Source organism: Lycorma delicatula, chromosome 10, assembly GCF_047948215.1.
Source record: "Lycorma delicatula isolate Av1 chromosome 10, ASM4794821v1, whole genome shotgun sequence".
Classification (NCBI taxonomy): Eukaryota; Metazoa; Arthropoda; class Insecta; order Hemiptera; family Fulgoridae; genus Lycorma; species Lycorma delicatula.
Genome location: NC_134464.1, coordinates 1,781,947 through 1,805,418, shown reverse-complemented (window position 1 = coordinate 1,805,418; position 23,472 = coordinate 1,781,947). Strand labels below are relative to the sequence as shown.

Here is a 23,472-nt window from a genome sequence, read left to right as displayed (position 1 = left end):
TACTATTCTTTTATGATGACAGTGCGTTAAATATAATTGTTGACAGCCACAGCCACTCCAGGTAGTTCAAAAGTTTTTCTCCAACAAGCAATCTACTTTAATGAGATTCTATTTTATACCGCTCCTAACCATTTTACTCTCCCAATTACACTAATAGGTGTATTGTCTTTCAGGCTCATTGATAAATTATACTGTGGTTTTAGATAAAGTGATTGCATTTTAAGACAAACTGATAGAAGTAACAAATTAATAGAATATTAATAGTTTTATACACAGCTGAGTTTGCTGATTTTGACAGTGATGATGCGCGGGGACTCTGAACAAATTGTGGAGTGGAGGTTTAGTCGGTAGGGTGCAGGCTACATATGCTGTAACATCTGTGGAACCTGTTAGCGAGCCCAACACTTTGTCCGTAAATGGGATTACTCCCCTAACCAAAGGAAAAAAAAATTTAATTAATTTAGTTCAACAATTAAATTAAATTAATAAAGGAAATTGAAAGTACAAAATGGAATTGTTAATTATAATCATGAAAGGTTTAATCCTTGGCAGAAATAATATTACTGTGTTAGCAATATCGTAACCACCATTTCCAGGGACACAGGACATCAGTTACTGATGAATTTATCAACATCATTTAATTTAATAATGAATTCAACATCAGTTATTAGAAACTTCCACTACATTCCTATGTTTTTTTTTTGTTTATTTTTTTGTAAATGAGATGCCTATCTAAAAATTTAATATTAAACTGAAAAAAATGCAATTTGTACAAAAGTAGAACAATCTCAGAGAAATGTTAGGCATAGACATAAATATGAAAAAGTGAAGTAACTTACTTACTGAAAGATAGTTCACTATCTTGTGTTGTGTGATGTCAGGAGAATGATGTATGAAAAAAACCATATATTTCTAACTATGGTTTGGAGAAAAATCTTTCTCTCCACCACATCTTTTACCCCTGTCTGTGAAAGATAACAGATACCATTTTGAAACAGAAAATTTTATGAAAAATCCTTACACATATGTTCCACTTCTTTTTTTTATTTATTTATTTTTTTTATTTTCGTTTAACCTCCGAGACCACTGTTAGGTATTGCATCAGAGGATAAGATGAAATGATTTGTAGCATGTGAAAATGCCATGCCTGACTGGAATTCAAACCCAGGACCTCTGGATGAAAGGCTGAGACGCTACCACTTGCACCACAGAGCCCGGCACATATGTTCCACTTAATAACTAGGAAGCTTACTGCAAGATTTCATAAAAAATCAGAAAATGCATTTGCCCATAACTGCTTCACATACATGAACAGATTAAGTTGAACTAAAACAGTTGATTTATTGCTTTATACTTTTGATCAAACGTTCTTATGGTTGTAATGCATGTAAAAATCCTGAGGTACAAGAGACACTAATAAAAGTTGCTTTCTCTAAGAGGAATTATTCTCAATTTAGAGACAGGTCCTGTGGTGAAGAGAATAAAGCTGTCACTTATAGTGTTTTAAGTAAACTACTTAAATTTTGACATAAAGAAGGCAACAGGAAGCCAATTTCCTTTTTCCTTAATAAGCCTGCTATGGGATGCTTGTTATTCTTGAGAAGAGTTTTATTATTCTTTGGCTTGATTTGTGATTCGTGTCAAGTTGTTTGCAATCATTATGGATGTGGTATTTAACTAAGAATTATCATGAAGATGTCAAAGTTAACCCCTAAAATTAGATTTGTGAGTTCCTAAAAGTTAATCCTTATTTCTACAGTTTTCATTCCTTATTATCAAAACAAAAATATTAAATTACACCTTTCATGTGAAAATCCAGTTTTCAGATTTTGCTGAATTTGAGTTTTTGGAGTTCAGAGTCAAAATTTTGTTCAAAAACAGTATGCCTGTTACATTTGTAAGTTATGAGTTTGTAATTATTTTCTTCAAATTTTACTTGTGTTATCAGAGGATGATCATTATTCTTCATTGATTTTAAGAATGCTTAGTCCAAAAAATTTTCAAACTGGTCCAAGAAAAAAGATCAGGAAACTGTTCCCGGTCAGTGTGACTGCGACCAAAGCAGAGTTAGTTGCGGATGACATTAGGCATTTCACTGTGGATGAGGTAGTCTCTGCTTCGGGCAGGCTCAGTATCGGTAAGAGCCCAGGGCCTGATGAGGTACCAGCTGAGGTGATAAAGGTACTTGTGGACATAGCCCCTCGGCTGGTCGCGGACTTTATGACAGGCCTTTTGTCCTCCGAGCGATTCCCGGTGGAATGGAAGAGAGCGAGGTTGGTTAAGAAGAGCCGGATAGGTCAGCCGAGGAGCCTGCGGCGTACCGTCGATTTATTTACTTAACGCAGGAGGGAAACTTTTTGAACGATTACTACTCTCAAGGCCTGAATAGGAAATTGCGGTCAGCGGCGGCGGCCTTGCGTATAGTCAGTACATATCAGAAACGCGTTCAACACGCTGCCGTAGGGCCTCGTAATAGAAGCCTTGAAGAGGACAGTCAGTGATTATTTGAGGAGAATTCTTCACGAATATCTCAGTGAGAGGGAGATAGTCTATGATTCGGACGGTGGCATGGTAAGGAGAGTGGTGACCACGGGCGTGCCGCAGGGTTCTGTTCTTGGACCTTCAATATGGAACTTGGCCTACGACCCGGTTCTCAGGTTGGAGCTGCCTCAGGGGTCGCAAACCATAGCGTACGCCGACGACCTTGCTCTATTAGTGGTTGCTCATACGAAGGCGGAATTGATGGTCAAAGCCGCCGATGACCTCGACAGTATCATGGACTGGTTGGACGCTAGCAGGTTTGAAGTAGCTGTCAATAAGATGCAAACCATTGTCTTTGCCGGGAGTCTTTTTTTTTTTTTTTTTTTTTTTTTTTTTTTTTTTTTTTTTTTTAGATAATACTTCAGAGGATGTACGAGTGTAAATGGAGTGTGGTCTTGTACATTCTCAGTTCGACCAATCCTGAGATGTGTGGTTAATTGAAACCCAACCACCAAAGAATACCGGTATCCACGATCTAGCATTCAAATCCATGTAAAAATAACTGGCTTTACTAGGACTTGAACGCTGGAACTCTCGGCTTCCAAATCAGCTGATTTGGGAAGACGCGTTCACCACTAGACCAACCTGGTTCCATCTCCCCCCCCCCCCAAAAAAAAGAAACTTGTTTTGCTCAAAACCAACTCCAGGGTTGATAATTAAACTTCAAATAACTATTAAAAATTTGCTTTTTATTTAACTTTTATGTTAGTAATGATTTTTATCTCCACGTCCAAAAAGATTTTCCAAGTTAAGTAGAATATGTATCACATAAATAACTTGTTATAACTTTTTTGGAGTATAACTCCAAAAAAGTTATAACAAGAAAATGTTGATGCTGTGTTATTGCCCATTATAATCCTGCCTTTCATTTCTGTAATGCAGATTAGGTATTTTGATTGACAAATAAATCAGAGGTAATGTTGAATTGAGTTATTTTATATGACAGAGATGACCTTCTTATGGGCTTCCCTACTTCCAGCCTTGTAACAGAAATTTTTTGGTTACACATATAAAAACATACATGCCCAAAAATAATGTAGCAGGATTGATATGTCGATTGACAAATGACACCATCTTATTGAATTGAAACAACATAAGAAAATATTTACTACATACATAAACAACACAAATTAAACTTTACTACAGAAATGCAAACAGTAAAAAAATAGATTCTCTTGCCCTCACCATCACAAAAAACCACACATTCAGAATATTTCTGATAGACACTTTCATAAACAACACCTCAAACTACCAAACCATAAACTATCTGATTTTCTCAACACACCCAGGTCGCTTTTCTGAAGAACACAGAATTTAACATGGTAAAATTCCTTGTACATAAAACAAATATAACACACTTCTACACAAAATTAAATAAGAGTAACAACAAAGATAAAACAATTTATATCAAGTTAACTGACAGACTTGACTTTAAAATAGTAAGTTATTACATACAGAACTTAGTTATCAAGCGCAATGTGCATTCTACACTGGTCAAATGAGATGCAGCTAAAAAAAAGATACCATGAATACCTAAGAACTCTCTGCAGCAATATAGAATCAATGTTTACCAACCATTAAGAACCCTTTATAGTGGTATAGAGATAATGTTTACCAATGTTACAACCATTACACATAAATCCATTAACCCTGATAACAACCTTGATATTCTGTACACATAGAAAAAACCCACATCATAACTTTCTCAACTATTACAAAATATATAAAAATATATTTAATGAACAGACATAATTCATAACAATCACACTTTTTGACTATACTCTAAGTGTTTATGTAACTCAAAAAAATTCACCAGCAATAATATCACCATCAAAAGAGCAACAACTAGTCACTGAAAATGATTTTCAGTTGCGTGCGCGACTAAAAATTTTTGAACTGCATTATTTTTTATAGCAGTATTATCAAATTTTTTAAATAAAAAAATAATCTGAAGAATTAGAAAAACCTAATTACTTAAATTTATACATTTTTTACAATTTTAACACTAATGTTATTGTGTTTGTTTGTAGGTTCAATTCTACAGATTTTCAATAAGCTGGTGTCGTATTTGTCCAGATGGTGACAGTGCTAAATTAAATCAGTCTGGTATCGCTTATTACAATAATCTTATAAACTTACTCATTGATAGTGGAATTGAACCGATGGTAAGTAAAAAGATGTAATGAAATTTCAATTTTTGATGTTATATCTTAATAAGATGCTGAATTAAACTTAGTTTAATCATTCTAAAATAATTACATAATGTTACCTGGCGGACTGGTGTAGTTGCACATTAATTTCTAAATCAACTGGCTTTGGATTTGATATCTAGCAAGGGTCAGGCATTTTTTCACTTATCAAATCAGTCATCTGATCTTTGTTATTAAAATAAGTGTAACATAGCTATAATAATTTGTTGTTACATTGCTGATATTACTATTTGTTTCAGTCTGATATAAATTAGCCCATTGAGAGGCTTATAATCTGATTACCGCAGACAATGATTACAGACTGATTACCACATCTGCCAATCAAATGACTTATTCAGCAAAATACTACGTGCCAACCTAATCAGTCATGAGGTGTTCCATCCCTGTAGTCGTGTAACAATATAAAGATCATACATGCATAACCAGGGCAAAATGCTTTTGGTATAGAGACCCAGAAAAAATTTCAAAAAGAAGAAGAACAAGAAGGAGAAAAAGAAGATCTTCAAAATCACTTTCTTCAACGCACCTGACTCTCCTAGTCAGATTCCTACTTTGGTTGTCATATGGTGAGCCAAAGCACCAAGGACCACTATTTGGCTACATTAGACATTGCTGCTGTCAGTTCTAGTAATTAACAGAACAAATGGTTCTTTTCAAAGCAACTTACAATGATAAATGTCTCAGCTACCAAGCTTCGCCTAACTAAACAGTTAAGCGGCTAGTTCTTGCAGGTGTCCGATGACAGTGTATGACACATTTTGATAAACTTAACAAAAAGTAAATAAAATGACTCGCCGGCCTCCGTGACGCGAGTGGTAGCGTCTCGGCCTTTCATCCGGAGGTCCCGGGTTCGAATCCCGGTCAGGCATGGCATTTTCACACACGCTACAAATCGGTCATCTTCATCCTCTGAAGAATGCCTAACGGTGGATCCGGAGGTTAAAAAAAAATAATAATAAAACATAAAATGACTCGCATTCTAAATCCGCTCTAAAGCTGTTATTCGGTTTCATTCAGGAGTTTTTAACACTTTTAAAGTCAAAAAAAGTTCAGTATCTTATCATACCAACTAAACATAAGTCAGTCGTATCCAAATTAGGCTAAGGTTTCTCCAACAAATAGTTCATTACATCGAGTAAAAGGGTTGTGTGTTCCATCATAAATATAAAAAACAAATCCTAGTGTTACGAAAAAATAATTAACCTTTACAAATTAGTTAATAGAAATAAGGCAGAATACTTAAAGATTTTTGTGTTTTTTTAGTTACAAAATCCAAATTTTACATAAAAAAAAAATACCTATTCGACATTAAACAATATCAAATTATCGACTCAATACATTTAATAAAAATGATCGCTTAAATCAATATTTCTAACCTTTTTTTCCCAGCCTCCCAAGACCAGACCCACATTTAAGCATAACACAGCCGTGGGAGATGCCATTGCCTCTAGCCAATAAAGCGGCCACGCCAGGCCTGGCTATGCCGTTCTCAGAAGCACCGCCCGAACAGCCGGGACTGTGTCTTTTCTGTCTTGCCATTAGCCGGGAGACCTCCAAAGGGATCCCCCCGCCGAGACTACGGTCTTTTGATTCCTACCTACCTCTCCAGGAGAAAACGTTTCTCAACCTGGGAATCGTGACTCCCACGGGGGTCGCGCTTATATGAAGAGGAGTCCCGAAATTAGCCTACAACTTTACAAGTAAACAATAATGAAATCATTCTACGAGAAAAAAAGTCATTTATTATAAACATCAGAAACACACAAAAGTAAATTACTTTCAAGTGATAAAAGGCGATTCCTATATTATCGTAACCATAGACGAAAAACTTTTTTCACGGAGGTAAGACGTGGTGAAAGGAATTAACATTTTCAATTCTTCTGTGACTAAGTAGAAGTGACATATTCACTTCGACGAGCAAGCCAAAACGTATCTAAATCATCAGATGTGAATTATAGTTGTAACGTTTTATCGGCAGTCATTTCGATCAGCCGGTCGTGCATCTCAAATGGTAACTTAGCAATTGCAACAACGTTTTCACTAAATGGATTCAGTACCCATCACTCCTAGAAATCATTTTTGTCTTCCGGAAAATACTCCGCCAACTGTATTTTTAGCTCACGCAAATATATCTTCATGTTATCCAAACTGTGGTGAATAATAGTGTCATCCTCATTCAAATTTTTCTCAACATAATCAGAAGTGATCGGAAACATATCAGAATTTTTGCTTTGAAGGAGAATAATCCAGATATCAAGCTTCTTGGTGAAAGCATGAACTTTGTCATTAATAAAATGTTTTTATCATGTCCTTGTACATTTACATTTAAATCGCATAAATGTGAAAATACATCAGCTAAGTTACCCAACAGCAACATATACTCATTATTCTGTTAAAACATTGAGAATAGCGTTTGTTTAACCTGGAAAAATATTATTAATTCATCTCTCCATTCCAATAATCGGTTAACACTTTCCCCCTTGATAACCATCTGACTCCGTTTGAAAAACAGAGGTTTTTCTTTTTACCCATTTTATCCCACAGTTTAACACAGCCTATTCTGAAATGGTCGAGTTTTAATACAATTATCCATTATTACACCTTTACAAAGAATTTGTTTTAGATTTTCCGACATATTTTTTGTGGCAAGAGCATTTCTGTGAAGGAAGCAGCGCGTCTATTCCGCCCTTTGTATAAGACGATCTTTTAATTTTTTTCAGAAATCCACTATTCTTTCCCGTTATCGCCTTTGCACCATCACTACATATACAATACATTTTGTTCAATCTATGTTATAATTTTTTTAATAGCTTCAAATACACATCAAAAAGAAGACATTCCTGTTGCATGACCGGGTATTGATTTTCAAAACAACATATTTTCTTTGACTGATCTGTCCCTGTCGCATTATATCTCACAAAACATAAGAACTGAGAATTGTTTGCTGCATCTATTGATTCATCAGATTGAATACTAAAAAATTCTCTTGACTTACTCATTGGATTATCGCATCGCGAACATCGACAGTCATACAATCATGCCTCGATACTATCATTAGAAAGGGGATTTTTTTTGTTTTTTCCGCGCCTATTAAAACACATACTATATCAACTGCAGCGGCAATATGGGTTTTCTGCGATTGTCCAGGGCTATCTGGCTATCTCAGCGCTGGACAACTTAGCTACTTATTTTATTGGTAATATGCTTCAAGTGTACTTTTATCAGAATGGCTTGATTTACAAATAAGAGCTTGTTGATTTCTCAAAGTCTGTAATTTTCTTTCGAAAAATCCCAAGGGTATGCTTTTATGATCCGGATGTGCAGTTTCCAAGTGTAGAATTAATTTTTATGGCTTTTTTCTTTCATCGGAGAGGAGTTGACAGCAAACAATACACTGAGCGTTTCCATCCAATGAGGTAAAACTATAATTTAAATAGCTGTCATTGTGCAATGTTGTCTTTTTACCGATCGATTACTCTGGATTTATATGGTTCACTTGGTTTTTTCACAAATTTATCCGTTTTGCATAAGTATTTAACTGGAAAAAAACGCAGTTACAACGTTTGACAGCGCACTAAAAAAAAACCCGAAACCTCGTTATTATTATTTTTAATGAAACTACTATTTTACAAACTTAAATAAAGGCACCAGACGCGCTTCGCATTTGAAAATAAACTGACGTTCTGCAATTCCTTACGTCTCTTTTATACTACTGACAACACGATGTGCTCAAACATTTCATAGGCATGTTCGAACATGACACTCCCGCAGCGAATATTACGTAAGCAGACCAAATTACAAGGAGCACGTACTCAAGTTGGAACCTTAAATTGCCCACATTTGCTATCAATGCAGCTAATTAGTTTTAATTAGTTTTCATTGAGTCGTGGTTGGGGGTGGCGAAATATTTATTATAAATCTTTTTTAGTTGAGAATCACTGTATTAAACAAACAAGTACAACATGGATACAATTTTACGGTTAGTGATTATAATTTTATCATATAAATGTATAAGCTTAAATCTTAAATCATTAAAGATTAATTTTCAATTAAAAATTTTAAAAAATAATCATTTTTATTGGCAAAATGGAATTAACTTCAATTAAAAAGATTGAATTTTATTTATTATCTACTTGTAAAAAAACTTCATGCAGCAGTCGGCTGAAAAATATTATTTAGATCTTAAAAGTGAGGTAATTTGAGATTTTTTCTTAGTTTTTCGATAATTCAATTGTTCCAGCCAGAAACATAGATGAGGCATATTAAATCTAGAAAGTAGAAATAGAAGAATATATTTTCCCAAGCAAAGGGTCCCTAAAGGCGTGTGTTTAACCTATGAAACTCTTTATAAAAATATCTTGTTGCTAATTTGTTTTATTAAAAAATATTGTAAAAAAAAAAAATGTTTTTTTTTAGCTTTCTTTCGGTTTTTCTTTAATATATCAGTTATTTATTAAAATAGCGAAACGCTGCTGACACCATCGAAAAGCTTCTTCTTTCTTTTTCTGTTTAACCTCCGGGAATTACCGTTCAGATGTTACTTCAGAGAATGAATGAGTATGATATGTATGAGTGTAAATGAAGTGTAGTCTTGTACAGTCTCAGTTCGACCGTTCCTGAGATGTGTAATTAACTGAAACCCAACCGCCAAAGAACAGTGGTATCCACGATCTAGTATTCAAATGCGTATAAAAGTAACTGCCTTTACGAAGACTTGAACGCTGGAACTTCGACTTTCCAAATTCTGATTTGGAAAGACGCGTTCACCACTGGACCAACCCGGTGTCTTACCGTTCGGCAGTATTTAATAAACAGAAAGCCGTTCAGTAAGTAGGCACGCGACTACTGTAGAAATTCAAAATGTCACGTATAACTAATACTCAAGACAATTAATCACATCTTGAAAGAAATTTGAATGTTTGAATTTCAATTTTTTCTTGTTTAAGTATGAAATTTTCCAGTTGATTTAAACCCTGAACTTATAAACAGATTTCGAAAAACTAAAAAAATCTGTATTTCCTAAAATAACTCACTGAAAAATTAAAGTTTTTGTAAAACTAATTCCACCATCTGAAAGTACGTGATTTTTTACCTCACTGATAACTTGTACTTCATTTTTAAATTAAAAAATTTACAATAATAGCGATCGGTTTTAACTTCAAACCCTGTACATTTTTTTTTCTATTTTCACCTAGAGCCTAACGGGGGGCTGGTCTAGTGTTAAACTCGTCGCATAATCACTTGTTGAACAGCTGATTTCCGAAGTTAAAAGTTCTGAGGTTTGAATCGTAGTGAAAGTTAGTTGCTTTTATACGGATTTTAATACTAGACAGTGGATACCGGTGTACTTCGGTGGATGGGGTTGAGTAAATCACAGAACTCAGAATGGTTACCCTGGGACTGTACAAGACTATACCTCATTTACGCGTCATTTCATCGGACCACGGGGAATTGCTTATTGTTCACTAATTGAATAGATTGCAACATACTCATTAGAAAAAGTATATTTTTCACCTAGAGATATAAATGTAAAAAGAAGTTATATTCAATAACCGATTTTTGTAATTACGATATTATTTTTAGTAATTTTTAAGCGTTTTATCGCTATTATCATTAAGTACTAACAAATTCAAATAACAAACAAAGAAACATTCAGCGTCGTTCAATTATGGTTTTCTATGATTCAGACCTGTAGCATTCATATTTTTCATCTTTACTTCATATCATTTAATTTCCAAGTTGCTACTCTAGAATATGTTCCAGAAGTTATAAAATCAATAGATTTTGTTATTATTACCTTTAATTTTTCAGTTCATTATGTTTTCTTTCATTTTACAGGTTACAATTTACCATTGGGATTTGCCTCAGAAATTACAGGATTTGGGTGGTTGGACTAATCCCAAAATGGCGGACTTTTTTGAAGATTATGCCAGAGTGATATTTACATTATATGGCGATCGTGTATGGTACCTCATATACTTATACGGTTATTTATTTTTACGTTAAAGGGTTGGGGAAAAGGTTTCTTCATAATTTAATGCAAAAGTAGAACGAGTTGTTTTGCTTCAAGAACGTTTATTAAACCAGATACGTGCCGTTTTAATCGACATGTTTGGCAATTTTTTAATAAAAATAAAAATTCTGTCTCTGTACAACGTCTACGTTTTCTGGACGAAAAACTTTGATAAGTGATTTTTACAAGCGTATTTTGAAGTTAACTTTACATCGTTAAGAGAATTCTGTAGAAACCGTAACAAACGGTAGTGATACTGGGCAAGGTCAGGACTATGCGATAGATCTATCAAAGCTTCCAAGCTCTCACGACTATTCGACGGGTCACCAAAATGTCGGGTCTGGCGTTGTCGTGATGGAAGCACCTTTTGTATCGATTAATTCTGGTCGCTTTGTCTCGATTGCTTGGCATAATCTTTCCATTTTTTGACAGAAGAAATTAAAATCAATCGACTGACCGCGCGGCAGCAGCTCAAAGCGAGTAATTCTTATCCGATCCCAACACATATAAAAACCGTCACTTTTCTTTGCGTCAATCCTGGTTTTACCACCGTTTGCGGAGTTTCACCTCGCTTCGTCCATTTTTTCCGTAAATTATTATGGTATATGATCTGTTTTTGATCGCCCGTAATGAGTCGTCTCAAAAACGATTCGATTTCGTTCCATTTTACCGACAGTTCGCGAATAGAAATCCGATCTGTTAAATTTTTCACTGTTAAATCTTTGGCGCCCAAACATCGAATTTTTTTTATTCTGCCTTCTTCAAAACCGTTACCGATAGTTTTGAAAATAATAATAGTTTTCGATGTTTTGTTCGTTACTGACATAACCACTGCTAATATGCCGTTCTTGCTTAATTTTTCCATGATCTCATCGACTTTTTCAGTCATCGGCTGACCATAGCGAGGTACGTCATCGACACCAAAATTTCCAGATTGAAAATGTTTGAACCATCTTTATTTACACTTCAAACATTGATACCGCATCTTGTTCACAAACATCACTCACAAATTTCTTTAGCAGCCCGTCGTATTTCTCCCTTTTTTATATTAAAATTTCAAAAGGTACAACATTTCTTCATTATTTTTTACTTTATTTTCAAGACGCAATAACTTTTAAATAAATAAATTAATATATCATAAATTTTCTAAAAATATTCAACTATATTCAACTAAATATTATATTCAAATATTCAACCTTTCAAATGCATACAACTATTGCCAGATTTGATTATTATTATCAGAGTTATGCGATGCTAATGAATACCGGGAGAATCCGAAGAAACTTTTTCCCAATCTCATATTTACTTTCACTATTTTAATCTTCTAGATGTAAAATTAGTTATATTTTATTTATGAAATTAATAGCTGTAAAATGTATATTGCAATAAATAAAACACAGTACACCCGGCTACAATGTTCATCTATCTCTGATTCATTGCAGCATTTTTAGATTACAAATTCAAGGTCAGTTTATGAATAGAGAACTACATTGTTCATACTGAGCAAGTTTATTGTCAATCAGAAGCGTACATTATTTGATATCAGATATGTATTTGCTGATGTACAATGGACTCAGATCTCCCTCTTACAGTTTTCTGCAGCAACACATAAGAAGATGAGAAATCTGCACCAACCGTTCAAAACATTGAATTAGTCGATGAAATGTACCTAGATGATGTCAGTTATGAAGATATAAAAGAATCGGTGTATTCACGTACATTAATTGTTATTGGCAACAAAGTAATGAAAGTTTCTAAGAAGTTATGAAGCGCTTAAGATAACCGCTTGATTCTGAATTAAAGGATGAAAATAAGCAGAAGGAAGAATTAATTACTGAATTCCTTAATAACTGATTATTACTATTAAGAACGTAATGGATCAGTTTGTAGATAACAACCCCAGTTTGCTCTAAAGTGAAGGATTGTAGAAACATTATTGTATTTCAAGGATTTGCAAATATAAAGTAAATAAAAGAAAAGACAGGTAGTTTTCAAACAATAATGTTTAAAGAAATGAAATGTAATATAACAAACAAAGCTTATACTGTCATCCTAAACATATCTTTATGTTTTAGCGCACATTTCATTATATTATGAATAAATTTGTTAATTGTTGTTTGTTATTTATTGCCGTATTTTGTAACGTAATTTTATATTTTGGTATTTAAGTATAAGTTATGGTTACTCAGTTCAATATATTTGTATCTCAACATTTCTGTTAAGACACATATCCTTAATATTGTACCTTGGAAAGAATGATAATAATAATATACCAAAAAATAACCTCCTCTATGAATCATGAGACCTTGCCGTTGGTGAGGGGGCTTGAGTGCTCAGGGATACAGAGTAGCTGGACCGAAGGTGCAACCATATCGGAGAGGTATCTGTTGAGAGCCAGACTAAGGAATGATTCCTGAAAGAGGGCAGCAGCTCTTTCAGTAGTTGTTAGGGGCGTGAGTCAGGACGACTTAAACGGCCGTATCAACATCACTCAGTCCTCTGAGTACTGCGCAGCTGAAAGCAATGGAAAACTACAGCTGCTTTTTTTCCAAGAAAATGTGGCTCTCTGCATTTTCACATAGCAATAATGGAGCCGCCTTCCTTGGTAAAATATTCCGGAGGTAAAATAGTCCCCTGTTCGGATCTCCGGGTGGGGACTACTAAGGAAGGGGTCACCAGAAAATTAAAAAAAAACTTTTGTGAGAGTTACTTCAAAATTTCCTGTTTCCTTGTGCTACACTGTTCTTGGATTTTGGCAGACCAGACCAGAATCAAGTTAAAGTTGTATTTCATTGTGTATTTTACCCCTTTCAGACACGGTGGTTGCAATTGTGTATATAAACTTTAGCAGTCAAAAGGTAAACTAGTCCCCCGTTCGGATCTCCGGGTGGGGACTACTAAGGAAGGGGTCACCAGAAAATTAAAAAAAAACTTTTGTGAGAGTTACTTCAAAATTTCCTGTTTCCTTGTGCTACACTGTTCTTGGATTTTGGCAGACCAGACCAGAATCAAGTTAAAGTTGTATTTCATTGTGTATTTTACCCCTTTCAGACACGGTGGTTGCAATTGTGTATATAAACTTTAGCAGTCAAAAGGTAAACTAGTCCCCCGTTCGGATCTCCGGGTGGGGACTACTAAGGAAGGGGGTCACCAGAAAATTAAAAAATAACATTCTACGAGTCGGAGCGTGGAATGTTAGAAGCTTGAAAAAGGTTGGTAGGCTAGAAAATTTAAAAAGGGAAATGGGTAGGACAAATGTGGATATAGTAGGAATTAGTGAGGTTCGGTGGGAAGAGGAAGGCGACTTTTGGTCAGGTGATTTTAGAGTAATTAACTCAGCGTCAAATAATGGGCAGGCAAGAGTAGGTTTCGTGATGAACAAGAAGATAGGGAGGAGAGTGGAGTATTTCAAAATGCATAGCGATAGAATCATTGTAATAAGGATAAAATCAAAACCTAAACAGACAACGATTGTTAACGTCTATATGCCTACAAGCGCCCATGATGATGATGAGGTAGAGTGTGTATACGAAGAGATTGATGAAGCAATTAAACACGTAAAAGGAGATGAAAATTTAATAATAGTTGGAGATTGGAATGCAAGCATTGGAAAAGGCAAGGAAGAAAATATAGTGGGTGAATACGGGCTGGGCAAAAGGAATGAAAGAGGGGACCGACTTATAGAATTTTGCACGAAGTATAATTTAGTAATTACCAACACCCAATTTAAAAATCATAATAGAAGAATATACACTTGGAAAAAGCCAGGCGATACTGGAAGGTATCAGATAGATTATTTCATGGTTAAGCAAAGATTTAGAAATCAACTCGTTGACTGCAAAACCTACCCTGGAGCAGACATTGATAGCGACCATAATTTGGTGATAATGAAATGTAGATTGGGGTTTAAAAACCTGAAGAAAAGGTGTCAGATGAATCGGTGGAATTTAGAGAAGCTTGAGGAAGAGGAGGTAAAGAAGATTTTTGAGGAGGACATCGCAAGAGGTCTGAGTAAAAAAGATAAGGTAGAAAATGTAGAAGAAGAATGGGAGAATGTTAAAAAGGAAATTCTTAAATCAGCAGAAGCAAACTTAGGCGGAATAAAGAGAACTGGTAGAAAACCTTGGGTTTCAGACGATATATTGCAGCTGATGGATGAACGTAGAAAATATAAGAATGCTAGTGATGAAGAAAGTAAAAGGAACTATCGGAAATTAAGAAATGCTATAAACAGGAAGTGCAAACTGGTAAAAGAAGAGTGGATTAAAGAAAAGTGTTCAGAAGTGGAAAGAGAAATGAACATTGGTAAAATAGATGGAGCATACAGGAAAGTTAAGGAAAATTTTGGGGTACATAAATTAAAATCGAATAATGTGTTAAACAAAGATGGTACACCAATATATAATACGAAAGGTAAAGTCGATAGATGGGTGGAATATATTGAAGAGTTATACGGAGGAAATGAATTAGAAAATGGTGTTATAAAGGAAGAAGAGGAAGTTGAGGAGGATGAAATGGGAGAAACAATACTGAGATCTGAATTTAAGAGAGCATTAAAAGATTTAAATGGCAGAAAGGCTCCTGGAATAGACGGAATACCTGTAGAATTACTGCGCAGTGCAAGTGAGGAAGCGATTGATAGATTATACAAACTGGTGTGTAATATTTATGAAAATGGGGAATTTCCATCAGACTTCAAAAAAAGTGTTATAGTTATGATACCAAAGAAAGCAGGGGCAGAAAAATGTGAAAAATACAGAACAATTAGTTTAACTAGTCATGCAGCAAAAATCTTAACTAGAATTTTATACAGAAGAATTGAGAGGAGAGTGGAAGAATTGTTAGGAGAAGACCAATTTGGTTTCAGGAAAAGTATAGGGACAAGGGAAGCAATTTTAGGCCTCAGATTAATAGTAGAAGGAAGATTAAAGAAAAACAAACCAACATACTTGGCGTTTATAGACCTAGAAAAGGCTTTCGATAACGTAGACTGGAATAAAATGTTCAGCATTTTAAAAAAATTAGGGTTCAAATACAGAGATAGAAGAACAATTGCTAACATGTACAGGAACCAAACAGCAACAATAACAATTGAAGAACATAAGAAAGAAGCCCTAATAAGAAAGGGAGTCCGACAAGGATGTTCCCTATCTCCGTTACTTTTTAATCTTTACATGGAACTAGCAGTTAATGATGTTAAAGAACAATTTAGATTCGGAGTAACAGTACAAGGTGAAAAGATAAAGATGCTACGATTTGCTGATGATATAGTAATTCTAGCCGAGAGTAAAAAGGATTTAGAAGAAACAATGAACGGCATAGATGAAGTCCTACGCAAGAACTATCGCATGAAAATAAACAAGAACAAAACAAAAGTAATGAAATGTAGTAGAAATAACAAAGATGGACCGCTGAATGTGAAAATAGGAGGAGAAAAGATTATGGAGGTAGAAGAATTTTGTTATTTGGGAAGTAAAATTACTAAAGATGGACGAAGCAGGAGCTATATAAAATGCCGAATAGCACAAGCTAAACGAGCCTTCAGTAAGAAATATAATTTGTTTACATCAAAAATTAATTTAAATGTCAGGAAAAGATTTTTGAAAGTGTATGTTTGGAGTGTCGCTTTATATGGAAGTGAAACTTGGACGATCGGAGTATCTGAGAAGAAAAGATTAGAAGCTTTTGAAATGTGGTGCTATAGGAGAATGTTAAAAATCAGATGGGTGGATAAAGTGACAAATGAAGAGGTATTGCGGAAAATAGATGAAGAAAGAAGCATTTGGAAAAATATAGTTAAAAGAAGAGACAGACTTATAGGCCACATACTAAGGCATCCTGGAATAGTCGCTTTAATATTGGAAGGACAGGTAGAAGGGAAAAATTGTGTAGGCAGGCCACGTTTGGAGTATGTAAAACAAATTGTTGGGGATGTAGGATGTAGAGGGTATACTGAAATGAAACGACTAGCACTAGATAGGGAATCTTGGAGAGCTGCATCAAACCAGTCAAATGACTGAAGACAAAAAAAAAACCCTGTATAGCATTTCGCATAGCTTGTATGATCATAAATATCTTAAATTAATCCAGGTGTGAAGTAGGATATAAATATTATAGTATGAGAATACAAACATGGTTTAAGTAAACTCTGTACTATGATCATTCACATTTAACATATAATTATGGGAAACTAAACCAAAATTGGTGGAAAGTAAAGAGAATTGTAAAAAAGAAAAGATATGCAATGAGAACTTTATTTATTAAATGATCAAAAAAGGATAATTTTCATCTACCTTGAAATGTATTTTACTTAAGTGTATAAGTCATACATAAGGGCTTTTAAAATTTATAGCTTTATCAGTTTATATGACAAGTGAAAAGTAAACCATATAGTGATCAGATTATAATGTGGATATAACTTTTTTAAAACAAATCATTATGAATTATATACAGAATATGATTCAAGAAAATAATATTTTTCTAAAAGTGATGTTTTTCTAGTCAGCATTTTTACAAGTTTAAATAAAGAAATGTTTTACTTCCTGGTACGAAGTAAAGGAAATATTGTAATTGCGAAAAATTTTGGTTTTTAAATTTCAACAGAAGTATCCATTTTGATCGTCCCTGAATCCATTTGGACTTGTTTAAGATGAAGTATATAAGTATATGTATCTCACATAACTCGAAAACGATTAGCTGTAGGACGTTGAAATTTTGGATTTAGGATTATTGTAACATCTAATTGTGCACTTCCCCTTTTGATTTCAATCGACTGAACCAAAAGAGTCCAAAAAGGCCCAAAATTAAAAAAAAAAATAGGATTTTGGACTTATCCTTAACTGCAGTAATAAGCCTTCATTGAAAAATTTTCAACGATGTATCGTAAGTGGTACTTATTTTCATTGGTTCCAGAGTTATAGCCAAAAAACTTTTAATTAATGAAATATTTAGATATTATAAGGGGAAGGTACAACATCGATTTGAATCAGACTTAATCTCTTTTTTTTAGGTAAATTTCATAAGAAAGCTACCTATTATAATGGGTACAATGATTTGACTTCCGGAAAATTTTGACATATCTTCGTGTTTCACATCCCCCAGACCCCAAAACCACTGTCACCTCAAAAGTTTATATATATATATATATATATATATATATAAACTTCACTTTCTTGTGGATACAATAACTGGCATAATTTTGTGCCAGTCACTTTCAAATTGTTCCTGAAAAAAACTCGACCCAAAATCTTGGTCGAGTTAGTTAACAACCAAAATCGGTTAATGTGGGAGAGGGCTTTTTTGAAAAAACAAAATATCGCTATAACTTTCTTATTAAGTGAAATATCAAATTCGTTTAAAGTTTATACAATTATATGGATAAGGGCCTAAAACTTACGTAAGTAAAGTTTTTTGATATCACCAACCATTGGCCCAGGGGGTTGAAAAAATGGGATTTTGAAAAAAATTCATACTTTCCTTAACAGACACAGTATCGAATCAGTTTAAAGTGGTTGTTAAACATTAGCTAAAACTTTTGTCTGAAACAATTTTTGATATGACCGATCCTTACGGCAAGGGATGACCAAAATGTTGCTGGAATTGTAAGAAGCTTGTCGTATGCTAAACATGTGAACTCATTTCACATGCAACCATTGTTGTATTGAGTAAATTTGAAGCTTTTCTTAACTTCAAAGTTGAAATCCTTTTTATCCCCTACTTAGTACTGGTGAAATCTACCTCCGCCTTCCGGCTGCCAAAAGGGATTTTTTTTAACTTTCTTTTTTAATTTAAGCATATTGATGTATTAATAATTATTAACCTCTGATTGTAAAATGTTTTTACAATAAATAATAATTCAGTAACAACAACAAACAAAAAATATGAAAGAATATCAGTTATTAAAGAAATAAAATTTTATGCACTTTTAAAAAAAAAATGTGTATGTAATTTAATAGGCATACAAGTAAGTCATGTGGTGTTCACATCAGATTTGGTGAAACATTTGATTATTCATTTTTATTTTCATTTTGTTGATGGTTACATCATAATAATTTAAAAAACATAGTATTAGATAGATATAACACATACATTTATTTAAAGAGTAATAAAGGAACTTTTACTCTAACCTAATATTTCAGATAAGATTGTTGAATTAATATTTGATGTTAATAAATAATATTTTAGTAATTGTGTAACTGTCCACTTTATTAAAGAATTGGAGGATCATATATCACTTTCAAATGAAATAAGTTTAAATGAAATGCGGCAAAAAATGTGTATATGTAATTTAATTAATTTAATATGTAATTTAATGTACAAGGAAGACATATAGTGTCCACATTAGATTTTTTTTATAAATAAATCTTTCTTTATTGAAAGAAGCTGTATTTTATGATAAATCAATAAGTATGTCAGTTGTATGTGAAAAAAATAATTATTACAACTCGAAGCGGTTAATAATTATTACAAATTCATAATTTATGTAAATGAACGATCATAAATTAAGACGAACAATCAGTACTTAATTTATAATCATTAATTTAATTAAATAACTAGTTTGATGCACAATTTTTTTATTCTGTACCAATTTCATAGCTTTAGGTGTTGTGTTCTACAATCTCATTGCTAATAAGAATGGTTTTTGTCAATGAGAATTATTATTAATGAATAAAGTATGCTTAGAAACTTTGGTGTGTTATTAAATGGAACATAATACACTTTTTATGTAATAAAAAAAAAAGAAGCAAAATAAGGTGTAAAATATAATAAGAAACAAATAAAATAAGAAAAACCAATAAAAACAGAAAATTAACAATTTGATCTTTAAAAATGTAATAGTAATTTTGTATTCTGAGATAATGTTACCTTTCTACAGACTATGGCCAATCCTGGCCCATGGTTAGTCTAGGAAATTTCAGCACAGAATTTCTAATTAATTGCCACTAATTAATTATTGATTAAAATATACCAGTAAAATAACAATGAAAACAAAACTACACTTTAACCGTACTTTTAATTCAATTTTAACCTGAATTTTTCAATAACATAGAGTAGATTGCTAATTAATTATTCTAATAAAATTTAAATGTTTACAAACAGAATAGAAATGCTACTTTTTTACATTTCAGATGTATAATCATCCGCAAAACATTTTGATTTCAATTGTGATCATTGTAACAATGATATGATCATTTAAATTTTTTTATAAAAAAGATAATTATTAGTTTTTAAAATAATAATGAATTATTACTTTCCCAGTATAATTAAACTGAATATCTATGTAGTGTACTATATAAGAGAAAGTATTCTAATTGTATCAATTTGTGCATGCTAAGGATTTTAAAAATCACAAAACTCTCTAACCAAAAAACAGCACTTTAGCATTAAAAATTCTGGAAAAATGTACGTTGACCTGTTTTTCCTTGATATCTCCAAACTGGATAGACTAATTTCGATGAAATTTAACATGATGATTTCTGTAAATCTTCATGATGTTCCTTATTGATGCCATTTAATTTTGGTTGCATTCAATAAGGAGTCAGGGAGATACAGTTCTTATGGGTTCTGTATATCAAAATTTTATTTAGAGAGTTGAGTAATTTTTTTTAATGTAATTCTTTACTGGCATATTTAAATTCTTTAATGGCCTACTTAAATTTCCTCCTTAGTAGTAGTCTATCAAAGCTGAAGTCCTCAGTAGTCAGAACAACATTACTTTCTTGTCCAAACTGGGCAACTCTTTGCCGGCTTTTATAAATTATTGCTATATTCACCAAACTAACTGTATTTCATCATCAATATACATTTTTTACAGGTAAAATGGTGGTTTACAATAAATGAACCGCATCTACATTCAGTATTTAGTTATGGGCAATGTCTTAGAGATAAATTGCCTGTACATGCACCTGATGTCAGATTTTTAGGGATATCAGAGTATCTTGCAGGTCATGTAATGTTACTGAGTCATGCACGTGCTTACAGACTTTATCAAAAAGAATTCTACAGCAAACAACGAGGTAAGTATAATACAACATAAAAACTGTAATGAATGATAATATAATATTTTTTTAATACATTTTTCCTGTTTTAATATGACAAGTAGATTTTATATGTTCCTTTAAACTACCTGACCCAGTCTTTCTTATGGCTGGTCTCATTAAAACCATTTAAATTACAAAGTCAAATTTCTTTTTGAACCTTTGACATCTGTAATTGTTCATTCTACTAACAGTGTTGATGAAGCTCCCATACTTGAAACCCTTGGTTTCACCCACCAATATCTTTGAGCATAGCCAATTTTTTTTTTTTGAGTAGCAGGAAGAAAAATCTGCAACCAGATGCCCAGCAGTCCGTACTTCTGGGTGTGTGGGGTTTCCCGCATAGAGGCTAGCGTTCCAGCCCAGGCATTGTATTGGTTGAAGGTAGGCGCATTGGCATCGTGACACAGTTACATTGGTATTGTTTGTAATTCACTTTGGGGCTCTCGCTGGCGGGGCTGGCCACGCTGCCAGCCCCACGATGGGGTATGGTAGATCATGCTACCATATGCCGGCAGGCGTGGATTCGTCCCGCTGGTGGCAGTCTCTGATTGTGACTTGGTAATGCCACACGATACTTCATGATGGGACCGGGTGGAAGTCCAAGGTTTGTTTCTGGCTCCTGCACGGACTGGAATGAGGTTACGTTCCCCTTGTTAGGTGACCTAATTTGGTTGATTTATTTGGGTGTAGATCTGAATTTCTATGTTGTGTAAAACATAATCTTGATTGGTATGAGTGTAGCACTGATTTAACTTACAACTCGTTTGCTTTCTGAGCAATCACAGTCATGAACAGTGTTGTCAAATTTGGACTAGGCGCGGGGTCCTATGGTGGGGTTAGTTAATTTGAGGGAATCATGTTAGATTGGATGTGAAGATGTCCGTTTGAGGCATATTAGTAGTACTAACACTTTTCAGATTTCCAGGTAGAACTACTGCGCATCTATCTGTTTACACATTCCAAACATTGATGAGTAAGTCATGTATGTAAGTTTACTTTTTCAATAAGAATTTTGTTGTTTTCTTCAGATGGGATCACTTTTTATTTGTGTTATGACACTTGTTGATTATGCTTCCAGGTTTTTTCGTAGTCTAAGATAGAAGGTTTGAGGGTGTAGTAAGAATTTTTGCATGCCGATGTGTGTAGCATATTTGTATATCACCGGATTTGAAAATTATTTACCTGAAAATAAATTTGGTCTTTTTCACATGTCTAACATGTATACTGAAATTACTTCTGACTGAAAAGTTTCTTGCAATACAATTTTTTTTTTGTGTATCTAAATATTAATCAGAATATTGGGAAAAAGCCCCACTGTTGCTAAAATACATAAATAAAAAAATCCATACATATTAATTCTGTTGGTTTATTAGGAATATTTTATAATTTTCCTATGGTTAATGCAGTAGTAATAACAGTTCCAACGAAATAATTATCGAATTTTTTAATAAACTTAATTTTTTAATTAATTAAATGTTAAAGAATAAAAAACAAAATACAATTTTCTTTAACATTTATCCATTACTTAAAAAATAAAATATGCTAGATATACTTGTAATGCAGGTTAATTTGCATCTTGCGCCAAGATACAAATCTTTTCTTAGAAAAAGGTGCTTAGAACAATATTGGGTTTGTCTTGTTAATTATTTCTCCATAGTTAAAAGCTGTAACCAAACCGGCTAATTTGGAAATCGAGAGTTCCAGCGTTCAAGTTCTAGTAAAGTCAGTTATTTTTACACGGATTTGAATACTAGATCGTGGATACCGGTGTTCTTTGGTAAATGGGTTTCAATTAACCACACATCTCAGGAACGGTCGAACTGAGACTGTACAAGACTACACTTCATTTACACTCATACATATCATCCTCTGAAGTATTATCTGAAAGGTAATTACCGGAGGCTAAACAAGAAAAAGAAAGAAAAGTTAAAAGTTGTGAACAGCTGATATTTTTTACCAGTTTAACAACACCTGTGTTAGTTAATAATTTTGTCGGTTAGGTTATGGGGTTTGCGCTGGCAATGTCGATAAGAAAGTGCAACGGTTTGTGATGAGTGGTCTCATCAACGGTTAACTTGTGGTCTGATCTGTGTTGAAAACAGATTTCATTAGTGTTTTTTTATTGAGAAATTTTATCTTACATTATTAATGTAATATTTGTTAGTTAAAATATAATATTACAAAGAAATAATTGGCCGGCCTCCGTGGCGCGACTGGTACGTCTCGGTCTTTCATCCACCGAGAAGCTAAAGAAAGATCACCAACACCTAAAAAAATGGTAATTTGAACACCGTTATTGTTTGTTGAAAGCATATATTTTAAAAAGAAGTCAGAGCAATGAAATTGAGTTTATGAAAGTTAAATCGCTGGTGTAAGATAAAGTTTTATTTGGTGTTTTCATTTTTTAAAGTTTTGTCACATTATAGGTTTTTATTTGGTCATATTTTTTATTTTCTTTATTTATAAATGGCATTCCTTCCTAAAATACTGATAAAGCTTTCTATTTGTTGATGATACAAGGATATCCCCCTTTTTTTGTAGGACCCCCTCACCGACATGTTCAGTAAACAGTAAGCATAGGGTAATTTTTTGATAATAATTTCTGTGAAAGTAAGATAAATCTTCCTTTATAACAAGTTTTCACCCGATTAATTTAAATCTCTAGTTT

The 23,472-nt window shown here is 33.4% G+C and overlaps 1 protein-coding gene across 2 annotated transcripts in view; it reads left to right on the top strand.

Moving 5' to 3' along the window:
* Window positions 1–23,472, top strand: part of LOC142331329 (myrosinase 1) — a 70,423-nt gene that overhangs the window by 12,762 nt on the left and 34,189 nt on the right. For both annotated transcript variants that reach the window (XM_075377156.1, XM_075377157.1), the window contains exons 4-6: window positions 4,572–4,706; window positions 10,590–10,712; window positions 20,579–20,780. In XM_075377156.1, coding sequence (XP_075233271.1) covers window positions 4,572–4,706; window positions 10,590–10,712; window positions 20,579–20,780 — 460 coding nt within the window. The remainder of the gene's footprint in view (window positions 1–4,571; window positions 4,707–10,589; window positions 10,713–20,578; window positions 20,781–23,472) is intronic.